The sequence below is a fragment of the Nerophis lumbriciformis genome, linkage group LG17, assembly GCF_033978685.3.
Source record: "Nerophis lumbriciformis linkage group LG17, RoL_Nlum_v2.1, whole genome shotgun sequence".
In the NCBI taxonomy this organism is placed as follows: domain Eukaryota; kingdom Metazoa; phylum Chordata; class Actinopteri; order Syngnathiformes; family Syngnathidae; genus Nerophis; species Nerophis lumbriciformis.
Window position 1 is genome coordinate 5050907 of NC_084564.2, and position 16424 is coordinate 5067330.

Genomic DNA, 16424 nt, shown 5'->3' on the forward strand with positions numbered 1-16424 from the left:
TCCAACACAAACATTATTGTTTTTGCACTTTTTGGCTTCTTATTATTAAATAACTTTTGTAACCTATTTTTATGGGCTTTCCTCTTTGTGATGTTAAGTTCCTGTTATGCGCTGTTATACAGTATATGCCTTGAGCTCTTATTTTGAAGGCGCTAAGAGCGGAAGTGATGTCACGTTGCGGAGGTTTTTGAAAGAAGGTAAATAAAGTGGTCCTCGTGTAAACTGGAGCCTCCGTGTTTGTTATTTTGTAGTTTCATACAGTATAGGCGACATTTATAAACCCTCGGTTACACTTTTTTAAATAGATTCAATCTTGCACGTGGAAAGTTTAAGTGAGGGCTTTAGTTGCGGCGCATGGACTTAATTTCTAAGTAAAGGTAAGACCATAATAACGTTTTTTTTAATTAAATGTGCTTTTTTGTGTGCTACAGTTTGTATGTGTAAAGTTAAAGTTAAGTTAAAGTACCAATGATTGTCACACACACACTAGGTGTAATGAAATGTGTCCTCTGCATTTGACCCATCCCCTTGTTCACCCCCTAGGATGTGAGGGGAGCAGTGGGCAGCAGCGGCGCCGCGCCTGGGAATAATTTTTGGTGATTTAACCCCCAATTCCAACCCTTGATGCTGAGTGCCAAGCAGGGAAGAATGCTGGTATGAGCTTTTAAACATAACCCGTTAACTGCTGCCAATCAAATGGTGAATAAGATACTCTTTAGGGTTCATATGTTTGTAAATCTGACTGTGATGAAGTCAGTGCCTCACCAGCCATCAACCTCACCGCACGTCACTGATATAACATATAGAACATGCTATACGTTTACCAAACAATCTAATCGCTAAATCCCATGAAATCTTATACGTCTAGTCTCTTACGTGAATGAGATAAATAATATTATAATGTGTTCATCATTTCACACATAAGTCGCTCCTGAGTATAAGTCGCACCCCCGGCCAACCTATGAAAAAAACTGCGACTTATAGTCCGAAAAATATGGTATTTGTTTTGAAAATAAACTATCAAAATGGCCCCGGCGTGGGTTCATTTGTAAGTAGACAGCCCTGGTCTAAGTAGTCCATTCTGAGATGGCGGATGAATCCGCCAAACAAGGCGTGATGCGGCGTGCCCCCGAGATGTTTGTCTTCCATTGTCGCGTGGACGATGGCCAGGACGCGCTCAGACCTTAGCCAAGTTGGCGTCCAGCATCTCCAGCAGCAGTCTGTGGAGCGGAACGCGGCGGCGCGTCCTCAGCAGAACCTCCACGGCCCGCTCGGCCGTCTCGCGCAGCAGCGGGAGGCTCATCAGCAGGCGGCCCGCTCGGTGGCGCCCCCCGCAGGACGCCTCGTACTCCTGCAGGGCCTCGTGCAGGCCGTCCTGGAAGCGCTGCAGCGAGTCGGGACAGTCCACCGGGTCCACGTCTGGTGGAGGCGGAGACATTGGAAAAGTAAATCATGCATAATGTTTGACACGGTTCCCCGTGGATGCGCGTCCATGCGTGCACGCTCGCACATCAGACGGCGCTTTGTTTTGTGCGCGCTATTGACGCGCGCTGCGCTAATGGGCATCACGTCCTGCGGCAGACACTTTAAAAGAGAGGAGACCTCGGCCAGGGTGTCTCTTATTGATCGCAAACACAGCTGCTTGTCTCATCCAACCACCTTGTTTATTCCAAAAGCCCCCAGAAAGACGACTCATGGAGTTGCTGATCAATATTACTACAATGGCCTCCCAGCCAGCCACTGATCAATACCAATAACCACTCCTCAGGGATCAATAGGTCCACGCCGACCCAAGTCTAACAACTGCAAACCACATATTGCATATGTTTCTTTATATTCATGCTCACATGAATGCAATGTAGCTTAAAATACTAATTGTCCCTAAAGTACACATTGTAGATTATACAAAAACTGTCAATTACACCAAATATTACATATTATTATTCAATAACATCACAAAGTAATGCATTATTTTTTAAATAATTGTATTAAAATATTTTTCAATTAAATATTATAAAACATATACAGTTATAACAATATACTACGATTAAATATGTACTATAATAAAATAATACAAAAATATATGCAGGTATAATATATGTTACAATTAATAAATACAATGAAAAAAATATGTTATTTGATTTTTGGTGTGTATATATATATATATATATATATATATATTATGTATAAAACATTTCAAATTCAAATTACAATGTGTTGATTATCATGAATTAAATATTACACATAAAAATTAAAAAATTACAATTGAATATTTTTTACCATATTAAAAAAACAAATATATACACATATATAAAAATAAATATTACAATTAAATATTTTTTATCATAATCAAATAATATATACAGGTATAATAATACATATTACAATTAATAAAATAGAAAAAATATATTTAATTGTATATTTTATTCATACACATGTGAAGTGAAGTGAATTATATTTATATAGCGCTATTTCTCTAGTATATCTATGTATATATATATACACACACACATGAATATTTTATTCATACATAATACAAAAATATATGCAGGTATAATATATGTTACAATTAATAAATACAATGAAAAAAATATGTTATTTGATTTTTGGTGTATATATATATATATACTTATATATATACACCAAAAATCAAATAACATTGAATTTGAAATGTTTTATACGTAATATATATATATATATACATATATATATATATATATGTATATATATTACGTATAAAACATTTCAAATTACAATTACAATGTGTTGATTATCATGAATTAATATTACACATAAAAATTTAAAAATTACAATTAAATATTTTTTACCATATTAAAAAAACAAATATATACACATATATAAAAATAAATATTACAATTAAATATTTTTTATCATAATCAAATAATATATACAGGTATAATAATACATATTGCAATTAATAAAATAGAAAAAATATATTTAATTGTATATTTTATTCATACACATGTGAAGTGAAATGAATTATATTTATATAGCGCTATTTCTCTAGTATATCTATGTATATATATACACACACATGAATATTTTATTCATACATATATATATATATATATACAGTATATTTTATTTATACACATTTTATACATATATATGTATAAATAAAGTATATATGTATAAATAAATAAATGATATCTAAATATATATATATATATACATATACACATATATAAATATATATAACGTGTTTTAAAAATGTATGATTTGTGTGGCTAAGGGGAGGCATACTGTATTCATAATTGATATTTAATGTATAGAAATATAACAGTATATATATATTTGGTATATATATATATTTAGTGTTGGTAATAGTAATTGTTCTTAAGTGATTTCATTTTTTATTTAATTTTCACAATATAAAAATTAGCTGTGAAAAATCATTTTGAGCACGAATGCGACGGTTATACTTCCGGCTCAAAGCAACGTAATGTTGATTACATTAAGATAGCACATACAAATATGCTTTATACTTTAGACGCCTTGTGTGTGAGTGTGTGTGTGTGTGTGTGTGTGTGTGTGTGTGTGTGTGTGTGTGTGTGTGTGTGTGTGTGTGTGTGTGTGTGTGTGTGTGTGTGTGTGTGTGTGTGTGTGTGTGCTTACCTGCGTTGGCGAGGGCCATGGCCTTGAGGGTGACCACCTCCTCGAGGCTGAGCTCCATGAGACAGTAACGTGAGGTCAGGTGACGTACGGCGTCGTAGAGCTCGCTGAGGCCGGCGAGGCGACACTGACTCTGGTCCAGGCGAAGGTTCTTGGCGAACACCAGCTCCTTCCCCGCCGCGCCCTGCGAGCGCCAGGCCACGCCCACCAGCAGCGCCTCCATCCAGCCGCTCTGCAGCAGTGACATCTGGTCCACCAACGAGAGCGCGGAGAAGCCTGGAATGTAAACACGGCAGAAGTGTCCATGTGAGTAGCTGGCATGAATGACTAAGGTGTGCCCGCCCGCCCGCCTGTACCTGGGATCTGCTTGGCCCAGCCAATCAGAACCAGCAGCTGGCGGTTGAGGAGGTCGCAGAGGGTCAGCAGGGTGCCGTCATTGGTCGATTCATCCTGATTGGCAGCCAGAGGGGCGGGCTCTGTCAGCAGCAAATGGGAAATGACCTTGTTTCCTAGGCGACGCAACGGCCACAGTCAGGTGACCTTCAAAATGGCCTTCACCAACATTTCACTCACGGCTGCTGCTGCTGCAGGCGCCGTGCGCTGTTCTGGAATAGGAAGTTATTCCCGCCTCCGCTCGTCTTTTGTACTTCTGTCGTCCTCCTCTCACTCGATCCATGCGAACGCCTGCAGGGAACAAACCTTTTAGATGTCAGTGGGACATCCAAGCCAACGTGGAATAACATACAAGCTTGCATTGAAGCCAACGTGGAATATCATAAAAGCTAGCATTGAATCCAACGTGGAATAACAGACACTTGCATTTTAATCCAACGTGGAATAACATAGAAGGTAGCATTTAATCCAACGAGGAATAACATACAAGCTTGCATCCAAGCCAACGTGGAATAACATACAAGCTTGCATTGAATGCAACGTGGAATAACATACAAGCTAGCATTTAATCCAACGTGGAATAACATAGATCGAGCATTGAAGCCAACGTGGAATAGCATAGAAGCTAGCATTGAAACCAACGTGGAATAACATAAAAGTTAGCATTGAATCCAACGTGGAATAACAGACACTAGCATTTTAATCCAACGTGGAATAACATAGAAGCTAGCATTTAATCCAACGTGGAATAACATACAAGCTAGCATTTAATCCAACGTGGAATAACATAGATCGAGCATTGAAGCCAACATGGAATAGCATAGAAGCTAGCATTGAAACCAACGTGGAATAACATAAAAGCTAGCATTGAATCCAACGTGGAATATCAGACACTAGCATTTTAATCCAACGTGGAATAACATGGAAGATAGCATTTAATCCAACGAGGAATAACATAAAAGCGAGCACTTAATCAAACATGGAATAACATAGAAACTAGCATTGAATCCAACGTGGAATAACATAGAAGCTAGCATTGAATCCAACGTGGAATAACATAAAAGCTAGCATTGAATCCAAAATGGAATAACAGACACTAGCATTTTAATCCAACGTGGAATAACATAGAAGCTAGCATTGAAGCCAATGTGGAATACCATAGAAGCTAGCATTAAAGCCAACGTGGAATAACATAGAAGCTAGCCTTGAAGCCAACGTGGAATACCATAGAAGCTAGCATTTAAATCAACGTGGAATAACATAGAAGCGAGCATTGAATCCAATGTGGCATAACATAGAAACTAGCATTGATTTTGACGTGGAATAATAATAGAAGCTAGCATTGAAGACAACATGGAATAACATAGAAAATGGCATTGAAGCCAAGGTGGCATAACATAAAAGCTAACGTGGAATAACATAGAAAGTAGCATAAAAACAAACATGGAAGCCATCACCCAATAACATTAAGGCTAAAATTGAAGTCAAAGTGGAATGACATAAAAGCTAACATGAATAAAACAGAAACTGAAATGGAATAAAATAGTAGTTAACATGGATTAAAGTAGAAGATAAAGGGGAATAAAATAGAGGCTAACATGGAATAAAATGAAGCTCACATGGAATAACGCAGAAGCTTAAATGGAATAAAATAGTAGTTAACATGGATTAAAGTAGAAGATAAAAGAGGCTAACATTAAATTAAATAAACGCTATCATGGAACAAAATGTACGCTAACCTGGACTGAAATAGAAGCAAACATGCGATAAAATAGACACTAACATGGAATAAAACAGAAACTGAACTGGAATAAAAAATAGTCGTTAACAGGGAATAAAATAGAAGCTACCATGGACTAAAGTAGAAAATAAAAGGGAATAAAACAGAGGCTAACATGGAATAATGCAGAAGCTGAAATGGAATAAAAATAGTTAACATGGATTAAAGTATAAGATCAAGGGGAATGAAGTAGAAGCTACCATGGATTAAAGTAGAAGATAAAAGGGAATAAAATAGAGGCTAACATGGAATAAAATGAAGCTCACATGGAATAACGCCGACGCTGAAATGGAATAAAATACCGTAGTAATAAACATGGATTTAAAGTAGAAGATAAAAGTGAATACAATAGAGGCTAACATGGAATCAAATTAAGCTCACATGGAATAACACAGAAGCTGAAATGGAATAAAATAGTAGTTAACATGGATTAAAGTGGAAGATAAAAGGGAATAAAATAGAGGCTATCATGGAATAACGAAGAAGCTGAAATGGAATAAAGTATAAGATAAAGGGGAATAAAGTAGAAGCTACCATGGATTAAAGTAGAAGATAAATGGAATAAAATAGAGGCTAACATGGAATAAAATGAAGCTCACATGGAATATCGCAGGAGCTGAAATGGAATAAAATAGTAGTTAACATGGATTAAAGTAGAAGATAAAACGTACTAAAATAGAGGCTAACGTGGAATAAAATTAAGCTCACATGGAATAACGCAGAAGCTGAAATGGAATAAAATAGTAGTTAACATGGATTAAAGTAGAAGATAAAAGGGAATAAAATAGTTAAAATGGATTAAAGTAGAAGCTGAAATGGAATAAAATAGTAGTTAACATGGATGAAAGTAGAAGCTGAAAGTGAATAAAATAGGAGTTAACATGGATTAAAGTAGAAGATAAAAGTGAATAAAATAGTAGTTAACATGGAATAAATAGAGGCTAAGCTGGAATAAAGCACCACTGACCTTCCTTCATCATGCCGGCCTGCAGACACTTGTGGAAGCGACAAGCCTGACACGCCTTCCTCCTGCGCTTGTTGATCTCACACTCCTTGCTCACGGGACAGCTGTACTCCATGTTGCCTAGGCAACCACATGGTGGACTCCAAGTTAGACCGACTGATCAATAGATGTGATTATTGCTCTCACGCTAATCAATAACAAATGTTGGGGTTCAGCCTGAGATTAGCAATGAAATGAAAGGTTCAGATGTTTTGTATCGCAATAACGTGAGACTCGTGTCACCTTGGACGGTGCGCTTGAAGAAGGCCTTGCAGGCCTCGCAGGACGCCACGCCGTAGTGGAATCCCGACGCCACGTCGCCACAGACCAGGCACAGCCGCTGGGGGAAGTGTCCTCTGAAGAGCGCCTCCACCTGCGGGCCAACAGACAATCCCGCTCAAACCTCAAAAGATGGGAAAATAAAGTTTTGAAAAGAAAGTTTGTCACCTGGCAGGAAAAGTGCTGGGACTCAGAGAAACAGGAGGAAGCCACAGACGGCGTGCTGACGCCACTTCCTGCGCTGGAGCTGGACCCTGTCGGGGAGCCCAGCTGCGTGGGGGGGGGCGAAGACGAGGATGAGGAGGGGGAGTCCAGGAAGCTCCTGAGGAAGACGAGTGTGATGAAGGTGACAGTACACACAAATACATCAGAGTGAGACATCTCAGTAAGCCTCACTGTTATGTTATTGAAATATATTTTCTTTTTGAATCAGAGTGAGACATCTCAGTCAACATCACCGTTTTGTTATTAAAGTAATGTATTTTCTTTGTGGATCAGAGTGAGACATCATGATGAACATCACTGTTTTGTTATTAAAGTAATCATTTGTTGATCAGAGTGAGACATCACAATCAACATCACTGTTTTGTTATTCAAATAATATTTTTTCTTTTTGGATCAGAGTGAGACATCACAATCAACATCACTGTTTTGTAGTTCAAATAGAATTTTTTCTTTTTGGATCAGAGTGAGACATCTCAGTCAACATCACCGTTTTGTTATTAAAGTACTGTATTTTCTTTGTGGATCAGAGTGAGACATCTCAGTCAATGTTATGTTATTGAAATAATATTTGGTCTTTTGGGATCAGAGTGAGACATCATGATGAACATCACTGTTTTGTTGTTTAAGTATTAACCTTTTTTTTGATCAGAGTGAGACATCTCATTCAGCCTTGCTGTTATGTTATTGAAATAATATTTTGTCTTTTGGGATCAGAGTGAGACACCTTAGTCAACATCACTGTTATGGAAATGTCGTTCCTTTTTTGATCAGAGTGAGACATCATGATCAACATCACTGTTTTGTTATTAAAGTAATATAGTTTCCTTTTTGGATCAGAGTGAGACATCAATGATGAAAATCACTGTTTTATTAGAGTAATCCTTTGTTGATCAGAGTGAGACATCTCAGTCAATGTCACTGTTTTGTTATTAAAGTAATATATTTTCTTTCTGAATCAGAGTGAGACATCTCAGTCTGCATTGCTTTTATGTTATTGAAATAATATTTTGTCTTTTGGGATCAGAGTGAGACACCTTAGTCAACATCACTGTTATGGAAATGTTGTTCCTTTTTTGATCAGAGTGAGACATCATGATCAACATCACCGTTTTGTTGTTCAAATAATATATTTTCTTTTTGGATCAGAGTGAGACATCACAATCAACATCACTGTTTTGTTGTTCAAATAATATATTTTCTTTTTGGATCAGAGTGAGACATCTCAGTCAATGTTATGTTATTGAAATAATATTTGGTCTTTTGGGATCAGAGTGAGACATCATGATGAACATCACTGTTTTGTTATTAAAGTAATCATTTGTTGATCAGAGTGAGACATCACAATCAACATCACTGTTTTGTTGTTCAAATAATATTTTTTCTTTTTGGATCAGAGTGAGACATCACAATCAACATCACTGTTTTGTTGTTCAAATAATATATTTTCTTTTTGGATCAGAGTGAGACATCAGAATCAACATCACTGTTTTGTTGTTCAAATAATATATTTTCTTTTTGGATCAGAGTGAGACATCACAATCAACATCACCGTTTTGTTGTTCAAATAATATTTTTTCTTTTTGGATCAGAGTGAGACATCACAATCAACATCACCGTTTTGTTGTTCAAATAATATTTTTTCTTTTTGGATCAGAGTGAGACATCACAATCAACATCACCGTTTTGTTGTTCAAATAATATTTTTTCTTTTTGGATCAGAGTGAGACATCACAATCAACATCACCGTTTTGTTGTTCAAATAATATTTTTTCTTTTTGGATCAGAGTGAGACATCACAATCAACATCACCGTTTTGTTGTTCAAATAATATATTTTCTTTTTGGATCAGAGTGAGACATCACTGTTTTGTTGTTCAAATAATATATTTTCTTTTTGGATCAGAGTGAGACATCACAATCAACATCACTGTTTTGTTGTTCAAATAATATATTTTCTTTTTGGATCAGAGTGAGACATCTGAAACATCACTGTTTTGTTGTTCAAATAATATATTTTCTTTTTGGATCAGAGTGAGACATCACAATCAACATCACTGTTTTGTTGTTCAAATAATATATTTTCTTTTTGGATCAGAGTGAGACATCACAATCAACATCACCGTTTTGTTGTTCAAATAATATATTTTCTTTTTGGATCAGAGTGAGACATCTCAATCAACATCACCGTTTTGTTGTTCAAATAATATATTTTCTTTTTGGATCAGAGTGAGACATCACAATCAACATCACTGTTTTGTTATTTAAGTAATATATTTTCCTTTTTGGATCAGAGTGAGACATCATGATGAACATCACTGTTTTGTTATTAAAGTAATACTTTGTTGATCAGAGTGAGACATCACAATCAACATCACTGTTTTGTTGTTCAAATAGAACTTTTTCTTTTTGGATCAGAGTGAGACATCTCAGTCAACATCACCGTTTTGTTATTAAAGTAATGTATTTTCTTTGTGGATCAGAGTGAGATATCTCAGTCAAATGTTATGTTATTGAAATAATATTTTGTCTTTTGGGATCAGAGTGAGACATCACAATCAACATCACTGTTTTGTTGTTCAAATAGAATTTTTTCTTTTTTGATCAGAGTGAGACATCTCATTCAGCCTTGCTGTTATGTTATTGAAATAATATTTTGTCTTTTGGGATCAGAGTGAGACACCTTAGTCAACGTCACTGTTATGGAAATGTCGTTCCTTTTTTGATCAGAGTGAGACATCTCAGTCAACGTCACTGTTTTGTTATTGAATTATCGTTCCTTTTCTGATCAGAGTGAGACATCATGATCAACATCACTGTTTTGTTATTAAAGTAATATATTTTCCTTTTTGGATCAGAGTGAGACATCAATGATGAAAATCACTGTTTTACTAGAGTAATCCTTTGTTGATCAGAGTGAGACATCTCAGTCAACGTCACTGTTTTGTTATTGAAGTAATACATTTTCTTTCTGAATCAGAGTGAGACATCTCAGTCTGCATTGCTTTTATGTTATTGAAATAATATTTTGTCTTTTGGGATCAGAGTGAGACACCTTAGTCAACATCACTGTTATGGAAATGTTCCTTTTTTGATCAGAGTGAGACATCATGATCAACATCACTGTTTTGTTATTAAAGTAATATATTTCCTTTTTGGATCAGAGTGAGACATCATGATCAACATCACTGTTTTGTTATTTAAGTAATATATTTTCCTTTTTTGATCAGAGTGCGACATCATGATCAACATCACTGTTTTGTTATTAAAGTAATATATTTCCTTTTTGGATCAGAGTGAGACATCTCAGTCAACGTCACTGTTTTGTTATTGGAATATCTTTCCCTTTTAGGTCAGAGTGAGACATCTCAGTCAACATCAGTGTTATGTTATTGATATAATAAAAAATAGTTTTTCTTTTAGGATGAGAGTGAGACATCTCAGTCAACGTTACTGTTTCGTTATTGATTTTAAAAATATATATATATTTCTGGATCCGAGCGAGACATCACAATCAACGTCACTGTTTTGTTATTGAAATATCTTTACTTTTTTGATCAGAGTGAGACATCTCAGTCTGCATCGCTGTTATGTTATTGAAATAATATTTTGTCTTTTTGGATCAGAGTGAGACCTCTCAGTCAACATCACTGTTATGGAAATGTTGTTCCTTTTTTGATCAGAGTGAGACATCATGATCAACATCACTGTTTTGTTATTAAAGTACTATATTTCCTTTTTGGATCAGAGTGAGACATCTCAGTCAACGTCACTGTTTTGTTATTGGAATATCTTTCCCTTTCAGGTCAGAGTGAGACATCTCAGTCAACATCACTGTTATGTTATTGATATAATAAAAAAATAGTTTTTCTTTTAGGATGAGAGTGAGACATCTCAGTCAACATCACTGTTATGTAATTGATATAATAAAAAAATAGTTTTTCTTTTAGGATGAGAGTGAGACATCTCAGTCAACATCACTGTTATGTTATTGATTTAATAAAAAATAGTTTTTCTTTTAGGATGAGAGTGAGACATCTCAGTCAACGTTACTGTTTCGTTATTGATTTTAAAAATATATATATATTTCTGGATCCGAGCGAGACATCACAATCAACGTCTTTGTTTTGTTATTGAAATATCTTTACTTTTTTGATCAGAGTGAGACATCTCAGTCTGCATCGCTGTTATGTTATTGAAATAATATTTTGTCTTTTGGGATCAGAGTGAGACATCTCAGTCAACATCACTGTTATGGAAATGTTGTTCCTTTTTTGATCAGAGTGAGACATCATGATCAACATCACTGTTTTGTTATTAAAGTAATATATTTCCTTTTTGGATCAGAGTGAGACATCAACATCACTGTTTTGTTATTAAAGTAATATATTTCCTTTTTGGATCAGAGTGAGACATCTCAGTCAACGTCACTGTTTTGTTATTGGAATATCTTTCCCTTTTAGGTCAGAGTGAGACATCTCAGTCAACATCACTGTTATGTTATTGATATAATAAAAAATAGTTTTTCTTTTAGGATGAGAGTGAGACATCTCAGTCAACGTTACTGTTTCGTTATTGATTAAAAAAAAAATATATATATATTTCTGGATCCGAGCGAGACATCACAATCAACGTCACTGTTTTGTTATTGGAATATCTTTCCCTTTTAGGTCAGAGTGAGACATCTCAGTCAACATCACTGTTATGTTATTGATATAATAAAACATAGTTTTTCTTTTAGGATGAGAGTGAGACATCTCAGTCAACATCACTGTTATGTTATTGATATAATAAAAAATAGTTTTTCTTTTAGGATGAGAGTGAGACATCTTAGTCAACATCACTGTTATGTTATTGATTTAATAAAAAATAGTTTTTCTTTTAGGTCAGAGTGAGACATCTCAGTCAACATCACTGTTATGTTATTGATATAATAAAAATAGTTTTTATTTTAGGATGAGAGTGAGACATCTCAGTCAACGTTACTGTTTCGTTATTGATTTAAAAAAATATATATATATTTCTGGATCCGAGCGAGACATCACAATCAACGTCACTGTTTTGTTATTGGAATATCTTTCCCTTTTAGGTCAGAGTGAGACATCTCAGTCAACATCACTGTTATGTTATTGATTTAATAAAAAATAGTTTTTCTTTTAGGTCAGAGTGAGACATCTCAGTCAACATCACTGTTATGTTATTGATTTAATAAAAAATAGTTTTTCTTTTAGGTCAGAGTGAGACTTCTCAGTCAACATCACTGTTATGTTGATATAATAAAAAATAGTTTTTATTTTAGGATGAGAGTGAGACATCTCAGTCAACGTTACTGTTTCGTTATTGATTTAAAAAAAAATATATATATTTCTGGATCCGAGCGAGACATCACAATCAACGTCACTGTTTTGTTATTGGAATATCTTTCCCTTTTAGGTCAGAGTGAGACATCTCAGTCAACATCACTGTTATGTTATTGATATAAAAAAAATAGTTTTTCTTTTAGGATGAGAGTGAGACATCTCAGTCAACATCACTGTTATGTTATTGATATAATACAAAATAGTTTTTCTTTTAGGATGAGAGTGAGACATCTTAGTCAACATCACTGTTATGTTATTGATTTAATAAAAAATAGTTTTTCTTTTAGGTCAGAGTGAGACATCTCAGTCAACATCACTGTTATGTTATTGATATAATAAAAATAGTTTTTATTTTAGGATGAGAGTGAGACATCTCAGTCAACGTTACTGTTTCGTTATTGATTTAAAAAAATATATATATATTTCTGGATCCGAGCGAGACATCACAATCAACGTCACTGTTTTGTTATTGGAATATCTTTCCCTTTTAGGTCAGAGTGAGACATCTCAGTCAACATCACTGTTATGTTATTGATTTAATAAAAAATAGTTTTTCTTTTAGGTCAGAGTGAGACATCTCAGTCAACGTTACTGTTTCGTTATTGATTAAAAAAATATATATATATATTTCTGGATCCGAGCGAGACATCACAATCAACGTCACTGTTTTGTTATTGGAATATCTTTCCCTTTTAGGTCAGAATGAGACATCTCAGTCAACATCACTGTTATGTTATTGATATAATAAAACATAGTTTTTCTTTTAGGATGAGAGTGAGACATCTCAGTCAACATCACTGTTATGTTATTGATATAATACAAAATAGTTTTTCTTTTAGGATGAGAGTGAGACATCTTAGTCAACATCACTGTTATGTTACTGATTTAATAAAAAATAGTTTTTCTTTTAGGTCAGAGTGAGACATCTCAGTCAACATCACTGTTATGTTATTGATATAATAAAAATAGTTTTTATTTTAGGATGAGAGTGAGACATCTCAGTCAACGTTACTGTTTCGTTATTGATTTTTTAAAATATATATATATTTCTGGATCCGAGCGAGACATCACAATCAACGTCACTGTTTTGTTATTGGAATATCTTTCCCTTTTAGGTCAGAGTGAGACATCTCAGTCAACATCACTGTTATGTTATTGATTTAATAAAAAATAGTTTTTCTTTTAGGTCAGAGTGAGACATCTCAGTCAACATCACTGTTATGTTATTGATTTAATAAAAAATAGTTTTTATTTTAGGATGAGAGTGAGACATCTCAGTCAACGTTACTGTTTCGTTATTGATTTAAAAAAATATATATATATTTCTGGATCCGAGCGAGACATCACAATCAACGTCACTGTTTTGTTATTGGAATATCTTTCCCTTTTAGGTCAGAGTGAGACATCTCAGTCAACATCACTGTTATGTTATTGATATAAAGAAAATAGTTTTTCTTTTAGGATGAGAGTGAGACATCTTAGTCAACATCACTGTTATGTTACTGATTTAATAAAAAATAGTTTTTCTTTTAGGTCAGAGTGAGACATCTCAGTCAACATCACTGTTATGTTATTGATATAATAAAAATAGTTTTTATTTTAGGATGAGAGTGAGACATCTCAGTCAACGTTACTGTTTCGTTATTGATTTTTTAAAATATATATATATTTCTGGATCCGAGCGAGACATCACAATCAACGTCACTGTTTTGTTATTGGAATATCTTTCCCTTTTAGGTCAGAGTGAGACATCTCAGTCAACATCACTGTTATGTTATTGATTTAATAAAAAATAGTTTTTCTTTTAGGTCAGAGTGAGACATCTCAGTCAACATCACTGTTATGTTATTGATTTAATAAAAAATAGTTTTTATTTTAGGATGAGAGTGAGACATCTCAGTCAACGTTACTGTTTTGTTATTGATTTAAAAAAATATATATATATTTCTGGATCCGAGCGAGACATCACAATCAACGTCACTGTTTTGTTATTGGAATATCTTTCCCTTTTAGGTCAGAGTGAGACATCTCAGTCAACATCACTGTTATGTTATTGATATAAAAAAAATAGTTTTTCTTTTAGGATGAGAGTGAGACATCTCAGTCAACATCACTGTTATGTTATTGATATAATAAAACATAGTTTTTCTTTTAGGATGAGAGTGAGACATCTCAGTCAACGTTACTGTTTCGTTATTGATTTAAAAAAATATATATATATTTCTGGATCCGAGCGAGACATCACAATCAACGTCACTGTTTTGTTATTGGAATATCTTTCCCTTTTAGGTCAGAGTGAGACATCTCAGTCAACATCACTGTTATGTTATTGATATAAAAAAAATAGTTTTTCTTTTAGGATGAGAGTGAGACATCTCAGTCAACGTTACTGTTTCGTTATTGATTTAAAAAAAATAAAAAAAATTCTGGATCCGAGCGAGACATCACAATCAACGTCACTGTTTTCTTATTGAAATATCTTTACTTTTTTGATCAGAGTGAGACAACTCAGTCGACATCACTGTTTTGTTCTGCAAATAATGTATTATTTTATCAGAGTGAGACGTCTGTCAACATCACAGATATGTTATTGATGTAAAAAAAAATTTATTTCTTCATTTTGGATAAGAGTAAAAAAAATCCTGCTCTAAATTAAAGGTGCCCAAAATAACTTTTATATTCGCCAATCATTTGTTTGTAATGTTTCGTAATGAATCATCTTGCCGAGTCTCACCGCTCTGTGCTGGCCGAGTGATAGTCCAGATCCTCCACATCCATCCTGGTCCAGATCCAGTCCACTTCAGAACCTGACGTGTAAAAGTAGAGAGACGGTGCGTTCAGGTGCAGTAGCAACAATTCAATGTTGGAACAGTCAAGATGACAAAAGGAAGGATGAGAACTCATCTGAACTTGTCTCGTATTTTATCTGCCTCCTGTGGCGGCGGGGAGGGGGCGGGGCCGGGCCAGGCGGCTCAGCCAATCAGGCGATGGGACGGTTCTTCAATCATCTCTATTGATTTGGACAGTGACAGATGTAGGCCGTCTGCGCGGTTATGAAACATCACAACGTTGTAAACACGGCGGGGAATCTAACGCTGCGGGGACAAAATGCAGCTCAAAGGACAGAACCGCCTCGGCGCCGTCAAAGAGTCGTACAAAGTGGACCTGACGGTTCCGGGTGGGTGCAAATCAGGGTCACGGCGGCTCTGAGTCCACCCGGATTCTCTGCAGCTCAGCTGCCTGCAGGGATCCAGGTCAGTGCGGGTCAGGGTCTCTACACTCTCACTTACTGTCCCTTAAGAAGTGTCTGGACCGGACAGAACCACCACACACTCTTGTGCACCAACAGAAACACACCACTAGGGGCGATAGGGAGTCACTGTCTTCGGAGCGCAATGAAAAGCATTTAATTAATAACAATGACTATACAACTTTACATTATAATGACATAAACATCAAATATATTATTCATAATATTTATGATACTACAAATACTTATAGAATTTTTATAATATGAATATTCCATCCATTTTCTACCGCTTGTCCCTTTCGGGGTTGCGGAGGGTGTAGCCTATTTTAATATTTATAAATATTATTTTATAATATAAATGTTACTAATAATTTTTATATTATTAGGGCCCGCATGGCCCATTGTATAAGGACTCCCAAAGGGAGTCCTTATGCAATGGGACATAAGGACCTATTGAATTTGTAAGGTTTTATTAAGGCCCGCATGGCCCATTGTATAAGGACTC

The 16424-nt window shown here is 35.2% G+C and overlaps 1 protein-coding gene across 2 annotated transcripts; it reads right to left on the reverse strand.

The window, feature by feature from the left end:
- Positions 1 to 418: 418 nt before the first annotated feature.
- Positions 419 to 15935, reverse strand: LOC133614359 (estrogen-related receptor gamma-like). 2 transcript variants are annotated; one of them, XM_061972246.2, is made up of 9 exons: positions 15835 to 15911; positions 15404 to 15764; positions 7257 to 7410; positions 7053 to 7182; positions 6774 to 6890; positions 4207 to 4317; positions 3990 to 4142; positions 3637 to 3909; positions 419 to 1419 (listed from the first exon to the last, which is right to left on the reverse strand). In XM_061972246.2, exons 2-9 carry the CDS (start codon positions 15571 to 15573, stop codon positions 1178 to 1180), a joined length of 1350 nt encoding a protein of 449 aa, XP_061828230.1. In that variant the 5' UTR covers positions 15574 to 15764; positions 15835 to 15911; the 3' UTR covers positions 419 to 1177. The 2 variants fall into 2 exon arrangements, with proteins under 2 accessions (XP_061828230.1, XP_061828231.1); XM_061972247.2 differs by having other exon boundaries at positions 3990 to 4109; positions 15404 to 15935.
- Positions 15936 to 16424: the final 489 nt, after the last annotated feature.